This window comes from Chrysemys picta, chromosome 1, assembly GCF_011386835.1.
Source record: "Chrysemys picta bellii isolate R12L10 chromosome 1, ASM1138683v2, whole genome shotgun sequence".
Classification (NCBI taxonomy): Eukaryota; Metazoa; Chordata; order Testudines; family Emydidae; genus Chrysemys; species Chrysemys picta.
Window position 1 is genome coordinate 298,054,461 of NC_088791.1, and position 24,774 is coordinate 298,079,234.

Sequence of the window (24,774 nt, forward strand, 5' to 3'; positions counted from 1 at the left end):
CAGACCAAAGGTCCATCCAGCCCAGTATCCTGTCTACCGACAATGGCCAATGCCAAGTGCCCCAGAGGGAGTGAACCTAACAGGTAATGATCAAGTGATCTCTCTCCTGCCATCCATCTCCAACCACCCTCTGACAAACAGAGGCTAGGGACACCATTCCTTACCCATCCTGGCTAATAGCCATTAATGGATTTAACCTCCACGCATTTATCTGTTTCCTAGAGACTGGCTCCATGGGGTCCCTCACAAACTGGAGACAGTTACTGTGGGTTTGTCTTTAGTATAGCTTATGTACATACTCCACGAACTGAGCATTTGAGCTTGTTCCAGAATCTGGGATGAGCCTATGTTGTGAAAACTGAAATGCTCAAAGTAGCACATGCATGTGAATGGACACAGGGTGCTAAAACTAAATTAACCCAGGGGTTCTCAAACTGGGGGTCAGGACCCCTCAGGGGGTCATGAGGTTATTACTTGGGGTCGCGAGCTGCCAGCCTCCACCTCAAACCCCGCTTTGCCTCCAGCATTTATAATAGTGTTAAATATATTAAAAAGTGTTTTTAATTTATGGGGGGGGGGGGGTCGCACTCAAAGATTTGCTATGTGAAAGGGGTCACCAGTACAAAAGTTTGAGAACCAGTGAATTAACCCCTCTCGAGCCTCGGGGAATGCAGGGGAGGGGGGGGGTCTCCCTTTGTAGGGTTGGGAAGGAGGTAGGTGGTGTCGGATATTGCTCTTTTCATGTGATTCCTCTCCCTAATTTTAAATGAAGCTACCCTCCCCTGACATGGCACTGAAATTAAATATAGACTATAATTTGGCATTTGAGAAGTGAAAGGGACAGCAGCCCTAATGGAAAAGCTAACAGCTTGGCTCTTCTGCAAGCCTCAAACTGCTGAATGAGCTTTAGGGTAGGGAAGGCTGTGCTTCCCAAACAGCCTGGCCCTGCCCCCTACCCGACCCCCACCCACTTCCTGCCCCCCAACTGCCCGCCCCCCTCAGAATCCCCTACCCATCCTGCTCCTTGTCCCCTCACCGTCCCCCAGAGACCCCCCCAGCCACCACCCCAGGACCCCACCCCCACCAACCCCCCTGCTCCCTGTCCCCTGACTGCCCCGACCCCATGTACCCCCCCAACCTCTGCCCCCTCCCTGCCCCTTATCCAACCCCCCCCGGCCCTGGCCCCTTACCCCCGGCTCCCACCTCACCCGGAGCCTCAGCGCACCACATCCAGGAGCATCCCTGGACAGCGCTGCAGTGTGGCTCCGGTGGGGCCTGAGCTCCTCCCCGCTCAGAGCTGCGTGATAAGGGGGCGGGGCTGCGAGCTCCAGCGGGGCCTGAGCTCCCGCCACTCAGCCTGGAGCTCGCAGCCCTGCCCCCTTACCACACGGCTCTGAGTGGGGAGGAACTCAGGCCCCGCCGGAGCCAGGGACGCTCCTGGATGCGGTAGGGTGCCCAGATGTCCTGATTTTATAGGGACAGTCCCGATTTTGGGGCCTTTTTCTTATATAGGCTCCTATTACCCCCCACCCCGTCCCGATTTTTCACATTTGCTGTCTGGTCACCCTAGGATGCGCTGAGGCTCCGGGAGAGGGGCGGAGGCGGGGTTGGGCCGGGAGCCTCAACCATTCTCGTGGGGGCCCCTGCAGAGCCCGGGGCCTGGGGCAAATTGCCCCACTTTCCTTTCTCCCCCCCCCCCCCCGGGTGGTCCTGCTTACTGGCAGGAAAAGTGCAGGCTCCCCGAAGCTGCCTAGCCAGTGCACTACAACTACACACCTTCAGGAATCAACTCTACAGGCCTAGCACAATGGGGCCTTGATCTTTACTGGAGTACTTTGGTGGTGGTTTTCATGAGGATGACACACACACACACTGGCAACTAGCCTGAGATCACCAAGCTCAATTCATATAAGCCACCAAACAGCTATTGAACAGTAGTGATTTACCTTTCCAGGTACTGATGTAGGCTGTGTTTAAATTAATATTCTAGAGGTACAATAAAAGACTCTGTATCTCCTTATCAAGCCAAAACACCACCCTTAATTCACCTGCTGGCACTTGGATATTGCAGCACTCATTGCATGCAATGCACTATCATGACTAGGCTCAGACCTCTGCATTACTTAGACTCAACATTGTGAATTACAGACTGACTGACTGACAGCAGCGCAAGGACAGAGTCACTGGCTTTTGTTATGCACGTTAAATACAACTTTACAGAATTACTTTTTCTTTTCTTTTCTTTGGTGACTAAAGAAAAAACAGAAGTTCCCATTAGACGAATGTTTAAAAACCCAGCTAAGGTTGCCAAATCTGTTTGTGCTGAAGCCAATGGAAGCAGGAACGGGTTTTGAAGGAGGCGTATTGGTTAAATATGTAAATCCACAAGTAGGAGGCAGATTTCTGTTCCCAGCAGTAGGGACCTTAAGCATCTTAAGCTGACTTATCAACATCCTGCTTACAGAAAAAACTCTCACTTCCCTCTAGGCAGTGACTTGACAGTGTCTCCTGTCTCAGAGGATGTCCTGAGACTTATCACCAGCTTCATTTTCTGGGGTAGAGATTTTTCTTGAGACTTATTATTCATATTGTTGAGCTGATTTGCAGCACTCCTTGAATTTATCTGCATTGTGTTGGTTCACAACATGCCCAAGTGACAACGTATACTTTGCTTTTTTTCCTATGCATTTTCCCTTGCAATGGAAAAGTGTATTAAATGTCAGATCCTGCTTCTGCTGACTGTTTTACCATGCCCATGCCCAAGCCATCTCAGGGCCTCATTGTCCAAACGCCTACAGATTTCAAATGAAGCAGGATAAGAACGGCCATACCGGGTCAGACCAATGGCCCATCTAGCCCAGTATCCTGTCTACTGACAGTGGCCAATGCCTGGTGCCCCAGAAGGAATGAACAGAACAGGTAATCATCAAGTGATCCATCCTGTCACCCATTCCCAGCTTCTGGCAAACAGAGGCTAGGACCTCTCACTTTAAAAATCCTTTTCTTTTTTTCCCTTTGAGACACCATAAAGGATTTTGTAATGCTGCTTATAAGGGACACTGTGTACATTTTCCAGTGTATACACGGATTTGATAGTTATTCTCCCCCGCCCCCCTTAGGAATAATTTAAGCTATTTTAGTTACTTTTTTTGTTTGAAAAAAGCAAAACTTTAAGAAACTATTTTCTTGAATGCAACACAGATTAGATTATTTTTTAAACAAGCAATTTCCCACCATCTCCCAGAGACTACGATAAGCTAAAACCAAACAAAATTAAAACCACTAAAGTAAGAGACAATCTAGCCTTCACTTTATTACTCAGCGATGTCTATACCTCACGTCAATTAATCCATGAGTTTTGACTATAGAGAATTATTTCTAACCGAGCATCATAGAGTATTTTTACTCTTCTCTGAGAGGGGCAATGGTAGATGTAATTTAGGAATACTAATGTATAATAATTTTACTGACCAGGTACCTATGGTATTAATGAGAGAGTCACTGTATAGCTATATTGAGTTACATGACTTAAGAGGTGGCTGTTGGAAACCTTCCCCCCCCCTCCCCCCCGCCCCAGAAAGTCACAAAATGGGTCTAGATAAGCAGCCTCCCAAACACACACTTAGGGGGCAATTACAAGACAAATGTCAAGCTATTAGCAGGGAAGATGCCACTTCCAGGCTCCAGCCCAAAGACACACAGCCTTTTTGCCAAGGCTGGGAACTGAGAAATCAAAAGATCACGACACAGTTACAAAGACTTTCTGGAGAGAGGGAGGGGGAGTTGTTTGTGTGGGGAACAGACTAACATGGACACAGAGACAGGTCCTGCGGCAATGTCTGAAGGAGATGGGCCCTTCTGCAGCTTCCAGGAGGTGGTGAGCCTTAGGCAAAGGCAGGCATGCTTACAGACTGGCTATCGTTTTAAGATGTTTTTCTCTGAAATGCTTTGATCCTAAATAAACAATACAGTGCTTTGAGAAGGCTGTTTGGTCATCGGGTATTACTGGTCATAGCTCCCGAGGAGCAGAACTGCAGGCACTAAACATAAGTCAGACCTGCTGAGGAAATCAGAGCTAGTACCAGGACTTAGCAGCCCAAGGCCTGGTCCGAGAGTGGGAGAATCACATGAGCCCACCCTGAGAGAGGTGATGGCCAGCAGTTGGAGGACCTGATGGGGGCCCACTATGGGGAGAGCAGGAGAGGTCAGAGAGGCAGTTAGCCTGGTTATTGGGACAGTAGTACTTGACCAAAGGACTTAGCAGCAACTGTTTTGTGGTGGCAGTGTCATTACATGCACTTAAAATAGGGCCTGGACTTAGAAAAATTATCCTTTTCTGGACAGCGCAAGTTAACCTGACAAAACCCCACCACCTAATTTAAAAAATATTGTAACAAAGAATGCTCAGTGGATTGATTTTTCTTTATCTGGGGCTAGATGGTAACCCATTCTGCAGGCCTGCGTGGGGAAGTACGGTGCCCCTTTACTCCACTGCATTGTCTACCTGCATTGCATGACAGGGGAAGCAGCCTCAGTAGAGCCACTGCACCACCAATGCAGGTGGGCTCGCAAGGGTGGGGAGTGGACTGAGCCTTGGCTCCGTCTCCCTAAAAGCCAGGCAGAACAGCTGCACTTGGGGCGATACACTGTCCTGCCTCAGCTTCCCAGGTACACTGTGGAGCACTGGAATAATATGCTTCCCTTTCCATGGGGCTCATGGCAAAGCCCTCTATTATTCTCCTGTAAAGAGTGACCCATATTAACCAATGTATAGCTATCACACACTTCATTTCCTTCCCTGATAAGGAAAAAGAAAAGTAGGTAAAAGTATCATATACCCTTTGTAAAGCATACAGATTTTTCTGAACAAAATAAATAACTCATTTGTTTGTTATAAGCTGTTAGTTGTATCAAAGACTGCTGCTGCTTACCTAGTCTCCACAGTTTGTGAATTAATCCGTGAACATGAAACTGATGAAATCAAATAGAGGAAACATTTTAGGAATTTACTGTAGGTAAAATTTCACCAGCACCTGAAATGTTTAATCCAATGTAAAGTCATATATGCAGCCACAACACTCAGAAGCAAATACATCCCTGGAGCCAGTCAGGTCTGTTTCAATAGTGAAATGGACATTTTTAGAGGTATGGGGAGCGCAGGGAAGGAAAGGTGGAGGGCATTTATCAGAACCCTCTCCTGAGGCACAGATAAGCAGCAAGTTCTCATTCAGATTTAATACCTTAAGTAGACAGATTGCTTTACTAATACTTTATGTATAAGTCAAAATTTGTTGCTAAGAGTCTTGACATTTGAAAAACAATCTGCTTCAGATATAAATGAAACTCTGGACTTTGATGATACTTGGAGATTGAAGGATGAACAGGACTGTGAAATCAGGATGTAAAGCCAACTTGAGTATTTCACTGCTTGCTTGCTTCAGGCGGTTCAAGGATTCCGGTTTGATAAGAACATTTTTCTTTTGAGGGGGGAAGAAAAGAAAAATATCTGCACACCATTTTGTTATAAAATATATTGTTTATTATTGTATGCAGTGTAGTAATATGGCAATTGGTTTGAGTACTTTTATGTACGTCATTGATGATGTACATTATTTTCCTCCTCTTAAGAAAGGATCAGCCTGAAATACAATGTCCTACAACAAAATTTACATGTGAGCTACAAAGATGAACAGTTGATTGCGTCTCTGCAAAAACAATAATGCTGCTTACACTCTCAATTTAAAATCTCTCAACTAATGGGGTTAATGAAGTGGGCTTATCTTCATCTAATCTTCTTTCTAGTATTTGATTTTTCATGATGCATTTGCTTAAGTCCTAACCAGGACTGCCACAATAAAAGTCCAGGTAACACTACCCATATGCCATTAAAAAATACCAGGTAGACCCACAGGTAAAGCCAGTTACTGGTGTTTAGGTTAGGACTTCCAATGAGCCAGTCTGGGCAGAATGTCATCCACCCACCATATAATTCACAAACACACAATGTAATCTGTATGAAATGCCTGTAAAGAGGAAGAAGAAAAAACAATTAGGCAACTGCAATAAAAATTAGTGTTGTCCAGAAAACTATTCTGTTTCACACATAATTTTCAAGGTTTTGAAATTTATTTCAGTTCTGATGCAGAACAAAAACGAGACCTTTGAAGTTTCCCTCCCCGCAAAAAAACAATCATGAAACCCAGCCCAGAATAGCCTATAATCTGGTGAAAAGGTAGAGCAGGGACATGAACCTGGGTCTCATCTCAGTGAGTATCTTTTTCTGGGGTGTCTCTCCCCAGTTTTCACCAAAAATTCCATCCAAGATCTGAGAAATATTCTTTATGATTTTTTGTCAAACCCTATATTATTCCAAGAAATATTTTGGTTTCAACAAAACAGCATTTTTCAAACAGAAAAAAAGTTGTCAACAAACTTTTGGCCACTTTATGCTAGCACTTATATAATGCTTCACATTATAGAGATAGTATCAGAGGGGTAGCCATGTTAGTCTGAATCTGTAAAAAGCAACACAGGGTCCTGTGGCACCTTTAAGACTAACAGAAGTATTGGAGCATAAGCTTTCGTGGGTGAATGCCCACTTCATCAGACGCGTCTGATGAAGTGGGCATTCACCCACGAGAGCTTATGCTCCAATACTTCTGTTAGTCTTAAAGGTGCCACAGGACCCTGTGTTGCTTTTTATAGAGATAGGGACCAAATATCTCAAAGAACCTCCAGTTACAGGTAACTAACCTCCATTTCTTCTTCGAGTGCTCGTCCCTATGCATAGTCCATGTGTGGGGGATTATTGCAATCCTTCTGTTTGCCAGACAGAGTCGGTCAAAGCACTAATATTCTTTTTAACCTGTACAACTTAACCAGCTAATTTTTTGGTCTGCTAATCTTTACAAGCAATATTTACATTAAACTCACAGAGTTTACTAAGCCACCATAAGTGGATGAAATATGCTTACTTTACCAGTGCCGCTTAGGCCCCAGCTTCTATCTATATTAAAGAACCACATTAAGATTCTGTACAAAATAAAACTGTTTTTAACATGCCAGGACACAACTGTGTGGTAACCAGGTTCTCAACACTGTTGAATGTGTCGGTAGACAGGACTGACTGGCAAACAGTTTTGCAATAGTGCTATACCTAGTTCAAGGTGCTTGTGTGTATATAAACATACATGAACCCAGTATTTATTTTCTTATCCAAATAATTTTCAATATGACAAGACTTTAAGAAGAAAATAGAGGTTACTTACCTGTACCTGGAGGTTCTTCAAGATGTGTGATCCTTACCTGTATTCCACATGGGGGTAAGCATGCACTCCATGTGCCTGAGACCAGAACACTGGCAAATAGTGTTCTTTGATCCACACCTGCACTCTGGTGTTCCTTGTGCTCAGTTCCAAAGGTATAAGGAGAGGTGAAGACTGACCATTTCTCTAGTTCCTTCTTTACCACAAACCCAGATGTGATGTGAAGCAGATGGGGTGGAGGGCAGGTAGTGGAATACAAACAGATCGGGACCAAACACCTGTAATTGGAGGTTTGATATAAGTAACCTCCATTTCTTCTTCTTCGAGTGCTGGTCCCTATGCATATTCCACGTGTGGGTGGCTATGACTGGTAAGCAGTATTTAAACAGGAGGGAGGTGCAGGAATGTGGCCAGTACAGAGGTCTGTAATATCACTGTCCCAGTGGCTGCATCTGTGGAAGAGGCTTGGACTAAAGCGTAATCCTTCGTGAAGGTGTGGATGGAACACCCGGTAGCCACCCTACAAATGTCCAGTAGAGATACTTCTCAAAGGAATGCCACTGAGGTTGCCTGTGGTCTAGTGGAATGGGCCCTCATCCCATCTGGGGGAGGGAGCTGGGCTAACTGACAGCGAAGATGATGCAGCCAGAGATCCACTTAGACAGCTTTTTGAGCAGATAACATTTGTCCCCATCATCGCTCTGCTACAAGGATGAATAAGTCCAGGAGTTCTTCTAATTGGTTCTGTTCTTTGTAGGTAAAACCTAAAGCTCATCTGACATGGAGGGGGAAAAAAGCCTCCTCTCCTCATTGGAAGCATAGGGTTTTGGAAAGAATACTGGTAAGTAAACTTATCGATTGATGTGAAAATCAGACACTACCTTTGGGGTGAATTCTGGGCAAAGGGAAGCCTTTTCCTTACGGAATATGGTATGTGGCAGGTTGGCCATGAGTGCTGCCAGTTCACTCACCCTCCTGGCTGATGTGATAGCGACAGGGAAGGCAACCTTCATAAACAGATGGGACATTGAGCATGTAGCCAACGGTTCAAAGGGTATTCTGGTAATTAGTAAAAGAATGAGATTGAGGTCTCACTGTGGTGTTGCACTACTGGTGGGAAGGTCCTAGAAAGACCCTTCATTTATCTGGTTCTTATCAGGTGAGTAAAACTAGACTAGCCCTTTACCAGAGGGTGGAAGGTACTGATTGCTGCTAGGTGGATCTGAAGCAAGCTGACAGAAAGGCCTGACGTCTTGAGAATAAGAAGGTAGTGTGGAATAGCAGGAACACCTGCTGTGTCTGGAAAGAACTAGTTCTGTTGCATCCAGGTAGAGAAATACCTCCATGAAGCTAGATGCATCTTCTGGTGGAGTCTTTTCTGGCGTGGTTGAAAAGAGCTTGAATGGCCTCTGAACATGAATGCTTTAGATTTGAAACCCATCCAAATACCAGGCTATGAGGTTTGGGTTGGGCTGTCTGATCCCACTGTTCTCTTGAGTTAGCAGAAGTGGGAAGGATTGAATGCTAATGGGAGAGTGGGTTGACACTCTCAGGAGGTTCAGAAACCAAAATTGTCTGGGCAGTGGGTGCAATAAAAATGAGTTATGTTTTCTTATGGCAAATTTTCCCCAGAACCTGAGGAGCAGTGGAATGGGAGGAAAGGTATACCTCAGGTGTTCTGTCCATGATAGAAGTCCTGAGCTAGTACTGCTCTGGAGCAGTACTGGTTGACCTTCTTGTTTGTCTGGGAAGTGAACAGGTCCCAGGATGGCATTCCTCACTGAGTGAAGGTTTAGTTTAGGACTGAACTGTGAATCTCCCACTCATGATCTGCGGAGCAGTGTCTGCTGAGATTGTCTGCCAGAGAGTTTTGTGCACTGGGGAAGTACATCATTGAGAGTGTAATGTGATTCTGCAGCTTGCTAGTTGGCACCAGAGTTGCGCACCTTATCCTTATGGCTGAGAGGTTTAAGCTGGCCTAAGTCTTTAGGACCTGAGCCTGAGGACTCACCCAGTTTGGAAGGAGTCAAGGAGGGATCCCCTTTCTTTTGTGAGCAGATCTGGAAGTGGATCTGGTTTTGTGTCCGTGAGAGTGTCCCTTAGTCTAACGAGAGGCCTGAGACGAGTCCTTAGGCTTTACAGACCTGGTCTCTGCTCCAGAGATCGTGGTCAGAGGGATGCTGCTCGCAGATTTAGGCTGATGTACAGGAGGGTCCTCCCAGCCTGGATTTCACTGGGATCTCCTGGCTTTCTCCATGAGGTGCATCCTCAGTTGAAGCTCTCCTCCCTTTTGGGTTTGGGTAGGGAAGGAGCAGCAGAAGCTGAACTTGGCAGAGACCTGAGCCTCCCCAGGCAATAAGGACAGCGTGGATGGCTAGCGCTGGCAGAGAAGGAACGTGGAACAGAGAGACAGTTCTTAAACCCCAGAACTCTGGGCACAGACCTTCTCCTGGGGGTAGGGAGGGGATTGGGAAGGGTCCCTGAGGTGGGGAAAAACTACTCTATTCTAACTAAAAAGCAACTAGAAAAGCACTAAAACCACTAAAATTCTAAGAACTATTTACAATATGTTTACAGGTAAGATGATGAAGCTGCTTCGGACACAGAGGATTCCGACTCAGGCCATGTAGTGGTCAGAAGGAACTGGGGAGGCCGACAGGCCACACCTCACCTTATACCCTGGGTACTGAGCACAAGGAACGCCAGGGAACAGGAGTGGACCAACGGACACTAATTGCCAATTCTCCAGTCTCAGGAGCATGGAGTGCATATATACCCACATGTGGAATACACACAGGGACCAGCACTCGAAGAAAAACCACCAGAAGACCCCAACAAGGGGAACTAAGAAAAACAAGACTGCACATACCCCAAACCAAAGAATAGTGAAACTAACAGAGCTAGGTACCCATGCAGGAGGGGATAATATTTGGAAAGACCAAAGGCCTGGGTTTCCCTTCAAAAAGCAGATAATCTCCTCTTAGAACAAGGATCATTGCCTTTCAGGCTACTATTAGTAGATAGCTCCAAGGAACAGCTATGAATGGAGACACACTGATAATAGCAAGTAAAAACATAACTACGCATCCTTCACCTTTGTAGCTTAAGTTTTGATACCTTCCTCTAGCTGTGTCCACATGGGACTAAAAGTAAATGCCTTCTTTTTTAAGACAGAACATTGTTTAAATGACACTATAATTAGGATCTCTTTGTCGATCAGGGAGTTACAATTGCTGCCTGCATGTTCCAAGGAGTGAAAGATCCTCTGCTCTCAAGGAGGTATCAGGTGGAGGTAGCTGTCCTGCAATCATCTCAAATCAGCAAAAGGGACTCATCTAGGGGCTGCAGGCTCTACCCTTGCAGGTGCTACAGCATTGGAGTGGAGGCTCAGGTTATATAAAGTGACCTTAAAGTTAGTAGGACATGGTTGCCCACCATTACAATTGTCCTTGAAATACTCGCTGGAAACAGATTAAGCAACTTCTTGCACAGCGCACAAAGCTGTATAGTCAAATGTCATCTCTCATAATATTCTCCTGTGTCTTCTGCAGCTTGAAGGCAGCCCAACAGCCCAAGTGTTACTTCAGATCATCGTTTTCTATAATACACAATTTTTCCCACCCAAAATACTGATGCAAGAACCTATTCTATTCATGTACTTTGCACCAAGTAACTGTTGGATTTCTAACACGACTTACCTGTAGTACTTATCTTTGATAATAGCATAAATGAGGATCAGTGCTAGAAGGCCATCCAAAACAACAGTTAGTATTTCCAGAGACACAATGGTTGGATCAGAATAAAGCCACCTTGCATCTGCTCTTCCATATTCTTTCCCTAAAAAATTAAACATAACAGTTAATTCCACTACTGGTATAATCAATTCAAGAAGATAACTTCTTAGTGGGTGGGAGAACAGACAATACTGCTCCCCTGCACTGAGGGAAGATTATGCGTAACATTTTCAAAAGCACCCAATGGACTTAGGTGATTAAAAATTTTACTCTATGAAAGGATGTTTGACGTGAGCATCCAAGTGCTTCAGAAATAAGATTATCACTGTTTGTTTGCTAAAGTGACGGATTATACACCTCTACCCCGATATAACACGACCCGATAGAACACGAATTCGGATATAACACGGTAAAGCAGCGCTCCGGGGGGCGGGGCTGTGCGCTCCGGCAGAACAAAGCAAGTTCAATATAATGCAGTTTCACCTATAACGCGGTAAGATTTTTTGGCTCCCAAGGACAGCGTTATATCGGGGTAGAGGTGTATTTCTTTCTATTCTATTTCTTTCAAAGGAAATTTTTCCCTGAATGTAGGCGTCCATGTTCATCAAGTAACTTCTATAGAGAAAACCCGCACAAATCTAGAAAAAGACTTTCCTTGTGCTATCTTTATTCCTAAAATACACATGAGGAAGATGAAAAAGCTTGTTAATCACTGGGGATAATGGTGGTTAGACAAATCCTGGAGATTTGTTTCTAGAACTCAGCTATTTCCCCCCCAACACCTTAAAATTAGTCTTATATTTTAGTGCTCCAGGCTAAGGACAGCCAAATTCTGATCTCAGTTACACCCGCAGCCCTACTAGCTATATTAAATGAGGGAAGAATTGGACTCTTTTTCTAGTTTATGTCCACAAGGAATCAACATTTAAATATAGGGTGATCAGATAAGAGGAAGAAAATATCGAGACACATGGGGGGGGGGGGTCACTGGCGGAGCAAAAAAAAAAAAAGGGGGAGTGCTGCCGGCGGAGCAAAAAAACCAAAAAACCCCAGAGTGCCGCGAAATATCGGGACAAATTGCGTCCCAACCAAACATCGGTCGGGACGCGGTACAAACGCCTAAATATCGGGACAGTCCGGATTTTATTGGGACATCTGGTCACCCTATTTAAATAAGGCAATAACTGCAAATGGACTGCACACATTTGTCTATAGAGCCAGTTGCCATAATTGAGAGAGAAATAATTTCCTCTAGAGTTGAAGGGGCAGATTCTCTTATACTAAGGTGATGAAGGCCACAGAAATACCTAAGTGGATAGATGCAGAAATTTCTAATAAAAAAATGTCCTAATGGAAAAGATAGTCAATAAATAGGATTCAATATTTAATGACATAACACACACTGGCATCATGGAGGGAAGAGAACAATCTTTAAAGAAACAAAAGTCAAGTAAGTCAAGCTGGCCTTAAGTGACAGTCTGTATTGAGTTAGAATGACAGAACAGTTCACTAATCTGTTTGATGTACAGGTTTGTGTTCATTTCTGCAGCGCAAAGACAATTATTCAGTTTTATCAGTTCACGCTACAGTATGTTTATTAACAATGTGGACTGGTGTCTGCAAAAATAGCATTGCAAAGACACAACCATATTTGGGATTGTTTTGAAGTGTGTAAAGGGTTTTGAAAAGAAAATGGTCATAGTCCTGTCTGTCTCACCCTGCATATAAGCTCAATCCTGCATTCTCTGTGCACCCAGGACTCCCATTCTAAGCAATGCATTTTGGGCGCACAAAGATGACACGATCAGGCCCTTTATCAAAACAAACAAAAGATTAAAAACTGAAGTTGTCATTTTGTTCTGTAGCCCTATTATGATAGAAGGGTCACAGATGCTGCATTTTAACTAACAAGACTTCTTTACAGCAAGAACAAATATCAAGAAAATTAGATGCATTAAGTTCCCAAAATGTCAGCTTTAGACTTCATCATGGAGGGAGGGGATATGAAATCAGAATTATGTCGCTCTCTTCATTAAATTAACAAGCAATGCGTTAGCCTAAATAATAGCCTAAACATTAGTCTTTTCAAAGATGCTGCTCCAGCAGTGCGTTTTTAGCCACTCACATGTCATCAAAAGCAACATAAACTTACCGCAGAGGAAACTCACAGGCTATTGTATAATCATATTAAACCTTACTAATGCTGGGTTTTCCTCCTTACTTTCTCAAAGGCAGAGTGGTTGCTGGGTTTTGTTTTTGGAAACAGACGATTTGGACTAAAGGGGACATTCCCTCAGACCGCCATCGGGGCATAAAGTAAATCAAATGGTTGGATATAAACTACCAGGTTCCTCAAAGCTTTTCCTATACATAAAAATGAACAACTCTTCTTCTTTGAGTGACTGTCCACATGAATTCCACTCTTAGTGTGCATACACCCCATGCACATGAAATTGGATTCTTTGGCTACCAGTGTCTGTTGGGGCTGCATATGCGCCCTATGGTTCCTTGTGCCACCACAACCAATCCCCCTACACCTGACAAGTACTCCTGCCGTCATAAAATGAAAATGATACTTACACAGAGAGGCAAATATGTTGTCTGACTCTGCCACTGTTCCTATTAAAGACAGGTACACAAAGGGGGCCTTCCTAAGGGGGGAAAGCAAAGCAGAAATATGTTCTAATTTCACTGAAGCAAGACAACACCCATATTAGCACTCAGAATATGGTGTATGACATTCTAGGAATGTCATAGATTAGATAAGGAAACTATTAATAAATATAGAAATCCCGTGTGTAAACACCTCAGCAGTGCCACATACTGGACATGCCTTTCAATGCATTTTATACAATAATCAACCAGCATGCATTCAAGTAATCTTGTAGTGCCTGAGACCTCTCTGTTTAAAAAAAATATGACCATTTTGAGCTGTAAAGTGTCAACTGTATTATTTTATGTCCACTCTCCACACTTCTTTTCCATTTCCCTCATACGCATAAGCCCCCTATGCAAACACATTGTGGATATGCAACAAATTTGACATCAGAACCAAGACATTTAAACTTGCAAATTTGAACAGGCTACAAAACCCACTTTCCCAAGATCCAGAGTCAACTATAATATAATCTTGCACTTATATCACACCTCAGTCAGAAAACATCAAAGTATTCCATAAGAATTCAGTTGGTGAGGGAAGGAAGAGAGCTCTGACAGGAGTGCAGTGGCACCAAAAGGAGGAGAGATGGTTAACTGTTAGCCAGGAATGTTTCATAGTAAGCCAGGAAAAGCTTGTGAGAAGAACAGTGATAGGGAAGTGAAAGGGAATTGGAGAAAGGAAAGTTACAGAGCATAAGAATGCATGAGAATCAAAGACTGTGATAGCAAAGAAAGACAAACAGCCTGTGAAATCTCCCTGAAAATATAAAGTTGTTTTCAATTCTATCCTTGCACTAACAGCATGAAAGGTATGAACTACTGCCTGACCTCACTCTAGTTAAAATTTAAAAAAAGGTTACCCCATGAGTAAACTCTAAAAATAATCAGTTCTGGTGAGGGCTAAGTCCAGTGACTAGGACTAGTACCAATCTATTTATATAAAAGCTCTGGAGTTGCGGGGGATCATACCAATGACTACAAGAACAGGGAATGCCATGTCAGCCCCTCTGGATAGAACACCAATAAGAGACAAGAGGGAACTGTTCTGTCAAATGTAGCATTGGGCAAAGTTCCAGGTTGGCAGCCCTGCAGGATGAAGGTGTCTATTTCTGCCCAGAGCAGTACAGCCCCGGCACCAGATGAGCAGGCTTTATTGCAGAGCTGTACCAGCACGCTGCATCCCTGTTCTGGAGGGATCACCTCTAGATAGTATAGGATAATTCATTTATCTTCAATTCTCTGATGAGGTGTTGATTTTTGTGATATCTGTCCACTAGGAACTGCAGTGAGACCACCAGTTCATTCTATATCAGAGGTGGCAAACTACGGCCTGCGGGCCACATCCAGCCCACAGGACCCTCCTGCTTGGCCCCTGAGCTCCTGCCCCGGGAGGCTGGCCCGCCGGCCCCTTCCTTGCTGTTCCCCCTCCCGCGCAGCCTCAGCAATGCTCTGCGCGGCGGGGCTGCGAGCTCCTGGGGCAGCGCCACTGCAGAGCCCGGCCTGACCCAGTGCTCTGTGCTGCGCAGTGCATGGCTGTAGCGCTGCTAGCCACCAGTGCTCCAGGCAGCGTGGTAAGGGGCAGGGCCGGCTTTAGGCACCAGCTGACCAAGCACGTGCTTGGGGCGGCACCTTATAAGGGCGGCCAATGTTGGGGTGGCGGGGGGCGCTCGCGGTGTTTTTGTTTGGCGGAGCCGTGCTCGAGGGGTTTTTTTTTTGCTTTAGTGGCGTGGCGATCCGGGGGGCGGGGGTTTGGGCGGCCTGGCCCGGTGCTGGGGGGTTTTGGCTGGCGCGGCGCTCCGGGGGTTTGGGTGGCCCGGCCCGGCACGGTGCTTGGGGGAGCAGGGGTTTGGCCAGCGCAGCGCGGCGCTCCGAGGGTTTGGGCGGCGCGGCGCGGCCTGGCGCTGGGGGGAGGGGAGGGTGTTTGGCCGGCGCGGCGCAGCGCTCCGGGGGTTTGGGCGGCCTGGCCCGGCGCGGCGCTGGGGGGGTTTGGGCGGCCCGGCCCGGCCCTCCGGGGGGGAGGGGGTTTGGCTGGCGCGGCGCACCGGGGGTTTGGATGGCAAAGCGAGGCGCTGGGGGGGGCAGGGGTTCGGCGGTGCGGCACTGCGCTCTCCTTTTTTGCCTGGGGCAGCAAAAAAGTTAGAGCCGGCCCTGGTAAGGGGGCAGGGAGCGGGGGGGTTGGATAGGGGACAGGGGAGTTCGGGGTGGTGGTCAGGGGTGGGGGGGTGGATAGGTGTTGGGGTGGTCAGAGGGTGGGGAACGGGGGGGGGGGGTTGGATGCGGTGGCGGGGGGGCAGTCAGGGGACAGGGAGCAGTGGGGGTGGATGGGGTAGGGGTCCCGGGAGTGGGCCATCAGGGGGCGAGAAGTGGGGGGAGTGGGCAGATGGGGGGGGGGCGGGCCATGCCTCCCTCCCCTAACCGGCCCTTCATACAATTTCCAAAACCCAATGCAGCCTTCGGGCCAAAAAGTTTGCCCGCCCCTGTTCTACATTCAGAAGGCACTGAACACCTTCATGTGAGAACACCTTTAGGGAATTACAACCTGGGCTGGATTAAAGAAGGTTTTCTAGAGGGGAAAGAGTCCCTCATTAGGACTGTTTAAAACAAACAAAAACAAAAAAAACCCCATAAACATACATGGTTGCATCATGGCAGATTTGGAAAAATGTACTGGATTTGTAACTGAACCATGACAACGATGCACTATTTTCCATTCTGGGCCCTGGCCCCAACCTGACCTCCCAACTGCTTTGCCCAGTATTTTTTCATCCCCTTGCAAGGAATGAGGAGTGAATGACACATGGTAGGGAGAGACACAACTGTAGGGTTACCATATTGCAGTCCTGGAAAAGGGAGCCACTCCAAAGGGCCCGACCCCGCTCCAACTCTGCCCCACCCCTGCTCCAACTCCGCCCCTTCCCCAAAGTCCCCGCCCCAACTCCACCCCCTCCCCTGAACGCTCCGCCCCCTGCTCCTCCCCCTCCCCTGCTTCTCACGAATCAAATGTTCGCGGGAAGCCTGAAACAGGCAGGCAGCAGGTAAGCTGGGGCTGTGGCAGCGGGGGAAGCGCGAGGAGGCGCGGCCCAGTCTGGCCCCCCCCGGCTGAGCGGCTCCCTCCGGCGGCTGGCCAAGAAGCTCTAGCCCCGGTAGCTCTGGGCTGTTCCTCACTGGCTCAGGTGCAGCTCCTGAAGCCCTGGATCGCAGGCTCTCCTCCCATATGCTTTCTATAGTCCAAGCTTTGCCTGCAGAGAAGCTGACTATGGGGGTTGTGGGGAGAGCTATGGTGCCGAGCACCCCTCTTGCCAGGCCCCCCAGGCGGGGGGTGAGGTGACACCCCCACATACCCCGGGCCGGGCCGAGCCCAGGTCCATGTCCCTTTAAGAGCAGGGCCTGGCTGAGCCGAGCCGGCAGGGGGTGGCTCCGCTCCCTGCTGCGGGCTGATGCCGGAGCCTGGGCTGAGAGCCCCGGCTGAGAGCCCTGCTCGTCTCCTGTACCAGCTCCGGGCGGGGCTTTGCTGTGGCTCCCCCATTCCCCCAGAGCCGGGCTGCCCCATGGTAGGGGCGGGTTGTTTGAGGCAGAGCAGGACCCAGTGGCGCCGAGGGCTGAACAGGCCAGGCAGGGTGATGCGGGGGCTGCTGGAGGGGGAAGCTGGGGAAGGGGTGGCATGGCCTCAACCTCCTGGGGCTGCCTGCCCCGTGGAGGAGGCAGAGGGACGCAAGCCGCAGCAGGACCCAAAACCACCGGGGGAGGGGATCTGGGGCCACACCAGAGAGGCAGGAGCAGCCCCGGGGGTGCTGGGCGCGTGCAGGGCAGAGCCCCGGGAGAGCCCCAGCCCCGCGGTGGGCGAGGGGAGCTCCAGGCAGGGGGAGCCGGGCCGCCCGCACCCATCTCTCGCGGCCGCTCCATGCTGCTCCCGGTACCTCTTTCCGCCAGCGCAGCTGCCCTGTCAGCTGCTTTTGGGTCTTTAAACAGCCGTCCGGGGGGAAATCCCAGACATTTTTAGCTTTTTACAAATTCCCCCCAGACGGCTATTTAAAGACCCAAAAGCCGGACATGTCCGGGGAAATCCGGACGTATGGTAACTCTACACAACTGCATCAGCAACTGTTCTTCATACACCTGCTGCAGAGAGGGAAAGGCAGGAAGAGAAAGTCACAGGGGCTGGCAAAAGAACAGGAAGTCACCAAATCTAAGGCAAAGCAGCACTCTCTGACTCTCCATGGCCAGTCTTCTGTCCATCCATATTGAACATAACAAGTAGGAAAGCAGCAAAGGGAAACCCGTGTACCCAACAGCAAAGACAAAAACACAACATTTACAATATGGCTGAATTACTATTGTTATAAATGCACAACATTCTCATCATTCCACTCCCAGCTTTAACACAGGAGGGTTTTTGTGCATAATTTGATTATATTTCAAATCTATCATTAAGTATGTTTTTGATTGACTCTCAGATGAGGTGCTCAGGTACTACAGTGATGGAGGCCATATAAATTCCTAGATTAGATTGTTTAGTTTAGAAATCCTGTAAGTAAAGTTCACTTTAATTTCTGATGACATGATAAAGCGCCCCCCGAACCTGAGGTTCCTATTCTCAGGGACCCCTGTTCTTTAAATACAATTCTGTGCAGCAGCTGCACCTTCATTAGCAAAACTGAACAAGAACACAGAATAAACTGTATTTTGAAAAAGGAATCCAGAAAAACAGAGGGATACTCTTGTAAATGTTTTAAAGCAGATATTGGGTCAATTACGAAAACTGATCAAGCAAACTGTTCTACATAAAATGAAGTATTATTAGTCCCTTGTGCATATATTAGTAAGCTATATCCCTGCCCTTCTAATATTTTTAAAACCCACATGGCTAAATATTTTTTCTAATTATATGTCAGTGACATTTTAGTATTGCTAAGTCACATTCCAAAACTCAAGCAGTAATAAAATTATTAGAACGGAAAAGGACAATAGTAGAATGGTTGGCTCACTGCTGGTGCATCCCCTTGTGGCTGGGCACAGCGTAGCTGCTCTTTCACCTCTAGGATTTCCTGTTGATGGCTGCTCCAGTCCTGTGGCAATCTGCCTCTTCTCGCAACTTGGGCCCCTGGCCAGTTCACATTTTAGTTCTACCCCTTCTGGGGTTATAGAGAATCCAACGATAATCCTTACAAAAGGTCTTCAGCCCCGGGTCCTCACATCCTCCTCTCAGGGTTCTCAGTTGAGCTTATTCCCATCTCAGGGGCTTCCTGTCACCTCACCAGTGGCTGGTAGGGGAACCCCAGCCGCCCTGCTACAGTGGATTCCAGCCAAGGTCTGCTCTGTCGAGCGACTCCCTTCTGCTGCCTCCCTGGAGTTCCTCCTTCCGTAGCCTGTCAGCAGGTCTCTTCCACAGCCACTCTAAGTTCACCCTTTTTTCAGAGCCAGGACTCGCAAGGGTCTCCCCGGAATCCCCTAATAAATCTCACTCCAAAAGTACAAACTTAAACCAACTTCTGCCCTCCTCAGTATTGGCCTTTCATGTCTCAAATTCTCCTTGCTCTGTTCCTCCATCGAACACCTGCCAGGTCTCTCTCACCTGCCACACCTTGCCCTTTTATCAGGGTGGCACACCACTGCAGCCTGCTCCACCTCCCGTACTGCTCTGTGTCTCTCCTGCCAGACTTCTCTACTTAGGGAAGGATCCCAGGGCCAACTTTCTCCCTGGGCTTCCTCCTCTGCCCGCCTAACCTCTCCACTCTCTAGTTCCAGAGAGTTTCTCCCTACAGCTCCCTTCTGCTCCAGACTCCCTTTCTTTATAGTCATCACCCAACTCCTCCTTCAGCTGGGCTTTAATTAACCCTGGCCCACTCTCTAGGTGCAACAAGATGGGTTAATTGGCCTTTCAGGCCCAAAATAATCCCTTCAGAGGCAGGATGGTGTATATATCCCAACACAACAATGTCAACCCATTGCCCACTTTGTCATCAGACCTCATTAAAACAGATCTAGCCATTTCACTTGTGGTTTATTTTATTTATATGCTGCAACTGGTACTCTTTGTGAAACAAAAGCAATGAAAAAAACCACCTGATCTCAATATTAAACTTCTAGTAACACTGAAATATGACCTGCATTTTAAACGCACGACCCTAGTGAACAGACTGATTTTCTGTTGGGAGAGATGAGGGAAGGAATTCAGGGCCTGAGCTACCATACAAGAAGACACAAGATGCCAGGACATCATCGTTGGACGTGACAGACAGACATACCATACAAGAAGACAGGTGGCTTCTCATAGCAGCAGTGTGCTTTAGCATCAGATCAGCCAGGATCCAGGCCATATATATCAAATAGTTTACTTACCATTCCTGCCAATGCATCTCACACAGTACCATCTCCATTCAGACAAAATGGGCAAGGATGTTGATTGTGTGCCATCCAAAGACTTAATCTGATGCAGCTCTTAAGGACTGCCACTATGTGACAGCACTGAGCTGAGAAGCAGCGATCACTATGAAGATCTAGGAGTGGTAGCTGTGTTAGTCTGTATCATCACGTCCTTTGTCAGCGATAGTCAGCCTTTTTGATTATGATGTCAGAGTTGTTCCTGAGGCTGTGGATGGCATTGTGTTCTGCACGGCTGAGGTTAAAAACTATTTCCCTATGCTAATTTCCGCCCCTACTGTTACTCACACCTTCTTGTCAACTGTTTGAAATGGGCCATCCTGATTATCACTACAAACGGTTTTTTTCCTCCTGCTGATAATATCCCACCTTAATTGATTAGAGTCGTTAGAGTTGGTATGGCAACCCCATCTTTTCATGTTCTCTATATATATATCTTCCTACTGTATTTTCCACTCCATGCATCTGATGAAGTAGGTTTTATCTCACGAAAGCTTATGCCCAAATAAATTTGTTAGTCTCTAAAGTGCCACAAGTACTCCTCGTTCTTTTTATGAAGATCTAATCTTTCATATTTATCTTTAAGTTTTTATTTGAATGTTGATAAGCTCAACCCCTATTGGCAGCTGATGAAACAGTCCAAGAAGGTGGAAAGGCTCTGAGGGCACAAGAAAGAGGAATGAGGGGAAGGGAATGAGACGATTCAAGGGATTACTAATGAAATAGGGAACCTTTCACCTGTAGGCCTTTGGTTTGACTCTAACCCAGATCAGCAAGGAACTGAAAATTTATTACAAATCAGTTTGCTGTTTGGAGGTCTACAGGGAATGAGCAAGGAACCTTAATCTGTTACCTACCCCCAAAACCATCACAAATTACACCTTCACCAGAGGTGCCAAGCACTGAATGAGCATGAAAACTTTTGCACACATAAAAACGGTCCTTTTAGGGAATAGGGTCCACAGTTTAGGGATGCTTTTAGACACCCCCCCCCCAAGCTGCTGTATGTCAACAGCATTACAGCAGTAACCCAGGCAGTTTTTTGCCATCTGTGACTTGCTAGGAGGTTCTGACCTGTCCTTTTGGATGCAGACTTTGTAACCGTTATCCAGGATTTTGCTACCTCAAGATTAGACTATTGCATTGTGCTCTAGGTGGAGCTACATTTGAAAACCATTTGGAGACCGAAACAGGTTCAAAACGTAGCAGCTCACTCACTGAATGGGAATTCACACTGGGAGCATGACACCAGTGCTTCAGGATCTGTGTTGGCTGCCAACTGGCTTCTGATTGAAGTTTAAGATGTTGGTTATGACCCATAAAGTTCTAAGCAGTGGGACTGGCCTATCCGAGGGATCGCCTCTCTCCCTGTGCCATGCCATCACAGTTGCTGTCAGGAGAGATGCTCAAGCTGAGATCTCCTTTGTTATAACAGTGTGGGAGGCTGGCAGAGCGTTCTCTGTGAGGGCTCCAGGACTCTGGAATTTGCTCCTCACCTTGGTCCAAAGAAGCCCAAATTTGATGACTTTTTGGTCATACAGCAAGAGACATCTGTTTGACTGGGGGTTTTGAGAGGGCTGAAGATATGCTTCCTAGCCAATGAAGAGATAGAAAAGAGTTTCTGTAGGTGACATAATGCGATCCTGGGATGCATAAACGGGGAAATCTCAAGTAGGAGTAGAGAGATTATTTTACCTCTGAATTTAGCACTGGTGCAACTGCTGCTGGAATAGCGTGTCCAGTTCTGGTGCCCACAATTCAAGAAGGATGCTGATAAATTGGAGAGGGTTCAGAGAAGAGCCACAAGAAGGATTACAAAACATGCCTTATAGCGATAGACTCAAATCTGTTTAGGTTAACAAAGAGATGGTTAAGGGGTGACTGTAAGTACCTTCATTGGGAACAAATATATAATAATGGGCCCTTCAATCTATCAGGGAAAGGTATAACATGATCCAATGGCTGTAAGTTTAAGATAGACAAATTCAGACTAGAAATAAGGCATACATTTTTAAAGGTGAGAGTAATTAACCACATGAACCATTTACCAAAGATCACAGTGGATTCTCCATAACTGACCATTTTTAAATGTATGTTCTTCTAAAAGATATGTTCTAGGGTTTATTTTGGGAAAATGTTATGGCCTGTGTTATACAGGAGGTCAGACTAGATGATCACCATGGTCCCTTCTGGCCTTAGAATCTCTGAATCTATATTCAGAACAACAACTGCCTCCACAAGCAGAAATTTCTATAACCCCAAAAAAGAAGAGAGAGAAAGAGATTCTATAAAGTCCACTAGGGACTATGTTATTGCCAATCCAATTAATGTGGAAGGCACTCAGATACCTAGAAAACATAGCCTAGAACAGGGTAGGAGGAACTCAGAGAAGACTGCCGGCTTCCCCTTACTACCTCTTCCACGCAGTAGTTCCGCCCTGAACAAAAGGAAGGAAGGGATGGGAGTTAACATCATCAGGTTGTGGGGAAGAAAGGAGAGGAGCAGAGCAGTGCCCAGTCTCATGGCCCCCAGTACAGGCTGTAGGGGAGCACTGAAAGATGCAATGCGGGCTTACATAAACAAACATTCTTCAGATGTTTATGTCCCATGTGCCTGCTCATAATTTGAACTTAGTTGACAGTGATGGATAACATTCCTTGGAAATTGCTCAATCATTACAATCTGTGCATTTCCTCACCATGTCACTAGCAAATCTTAAAGGAGCATGTTGCTATGAGATCAAAGCCACTTTCTGGAACTAGTAGGATGGCAGGTGGAGTTCTGTGAAAGCAACTGACTATCAGCTGAAAAGTTTTCTGGATGCTTTGTTAAAGATGTGTAAAATATTGATATCAACCAACTCTGAACTCTATAAAAATCTGTCCACAGTATTAAATGGAGTGTTGCCCTGCACATTCACAGCCTGATTTTCAAAGGTAATGAGCAACTTCAGCTCCCACTGAAGTCAGTGAGACTTTTGAAAATCAGGACATAATTATGTGCTATGGGCAAGATGCATTTGCTGAAGTGACCCATTACCCGTAAGATATTGAACAGTGCTTGGATTCATGGTTCTGTCTCAGGACTTAGTGATGCAAGTCATGATGTGCTACAGAAGCACAGAGAAACTGATTGTATGTGTTTTGGTTGATGTCTCAGACACGATAAAAGAGCTGAATATAACATTTTGATTTCCTGAGACAAGTGAAAAGTGAAAGGCTGTTTGATTACAAAAGACATACGTGGTACAAATCTCAAACACATAGTGATTTTTCCAGTGCTTGGCTGGATACAAGAACTAGTCTCACTTGAGTGTTTTCAGCTACCCTCTAAATTTTAGCAAGAGTTAGGATTTATCTGTAATATCAAGTGAAGCAGTAAACTTTCTGTGGAAGAACAACAGAGTTCTCAGGAAGCTTGTCTAATCAATTAATATATGGAGATATACCTATCTCATAGAACTGGAAGGGACCCTGAAAGGTCATTGAGTCCAGCCCCCTGCCTTTGCTAGCAGGACCAAGTACTGATTTTGCCCCAGAGCCTGAAGAGGCCCCCTCAAAGATTGAACTCACAACCCTGGGTTTAGCAGGCCAATGCTTAAACCTCTGAGCTATCTCTCCCTTAAACAAGCTAACCACTGAGCTATCCATCCCTTAAACAAATCATTCTGACTTTTGACTTGAAACTGACAGAGCAACTACAAAGCCCTAAGAAGATGACACAGCCTACCAGTTCGACCACCACTAGGCGTTTTTAATTTTCTTGTGAAGAAAAGATTGCAGCAAGTTTTCCCCCGCGCGCCTGTCCGGTATGGTGGGTGCAGCTTGTTGGGTGGGCGCATTGACTTGGCTGCTGCAGAATGAAGTATTTTAAAATGTAAAACTGATCAAATCCTACCTGAAGCCTAGTGACTGAAGAGACTGAGGACTTGTAAGACCAGCAGCAAACCATGGTGTCTCCAAACTCTTGCCCAGGGTAGTCAGATTTATAGGACCATGGCCAGTAATAAAGTAGGACCCGGCCCTCTGACAGCTGGAGTTACTGCCTGTGTGTGCGGGCGGCTGAAATATTGAACAGCCAGTACTGAGGTGTAATAGTGGGAGGCAGCGTCTGTGCCAGGAGAGTAGTTTGCCAATGAAGCGGAGACATGGGGGTGTATTTACCACGCGGAGGGCAGCGGTGTTTTGTTTGTTGGGGGGGGGGGGGAGTACTTCTGACAAAATGCCTCAGGCTGGGTCTGGTTCACACCCGCCTGTGTTGGGCTGCGGTAGGGAAGCCGCGTCCCCCCCATTCCTCATTGCAGCGCCCCCTTTTCTCACCATTGCAGCGCCCCCTTTCCTCTCCCGCTCCCCCACTATGGGCCCGGCCATTCCCTCCCTCCTGAGCCCCGGGCCCGCACTCACCAGCGTGCAATGCACCAGCACGTCGTAGCAGAGCCAGCCCAGCACCCAGCGATCCGCCGGGGCGCAGCGCCCGCCCAGCCTCCGGCCCAGCGCCCAGGCCAGGCCCAGCTGCACCGCGCACACCGCCAACGAGCCCGCCGCCGCCGCGCCGAACAGCGGGGGAGCTGCGGCCCCGCGCCCGGCCATACCACGCTCACCTGGCGGCCACGGCAGCGACTCCCTCCCCCCGCAGCACAGCCCCAGGGCGGGCGGGCTCCGCCAGGGACAGGGGGCGGGGCCCGGCCACCCTGCGGCAGCTCCGAGCACGGGGGGAAGACACTGCCAGCCTGCGGC

General features: G+C 47.1%; 1 protein-coding gene across 1 annotated transcript; it reads right to left on the reverse strand.

The window, feature by feature from the left end:
* Positions 1 to 5,516: 5,516 nt before the first annotated feature.
* Positions 5,517 to 24,774, reverse strand: EBPL (EBP like). Its single transcript, XM_065593981.1, has 5 exons — positions 24,442 to 24,774; positions 23,839 to 23,890; positions 13,580 to 13,648; positions 10,964 to 11,102; positions 5,517 to 6,023 (listed from the first exon to the last, which is right to left on the reverse strand). The coding sequence occupies exons 1-5, from the start codon at positions 24,625 to 24,627 to the stop codon at positions 5,783 to 5,785; spliced, it is 687 nt and encodes a 228-aa protein (XP_065450053.1). The 5' UTR covers positions 24,628 to 24,774; the 3' UTR covers positions 5,517 to 5,782.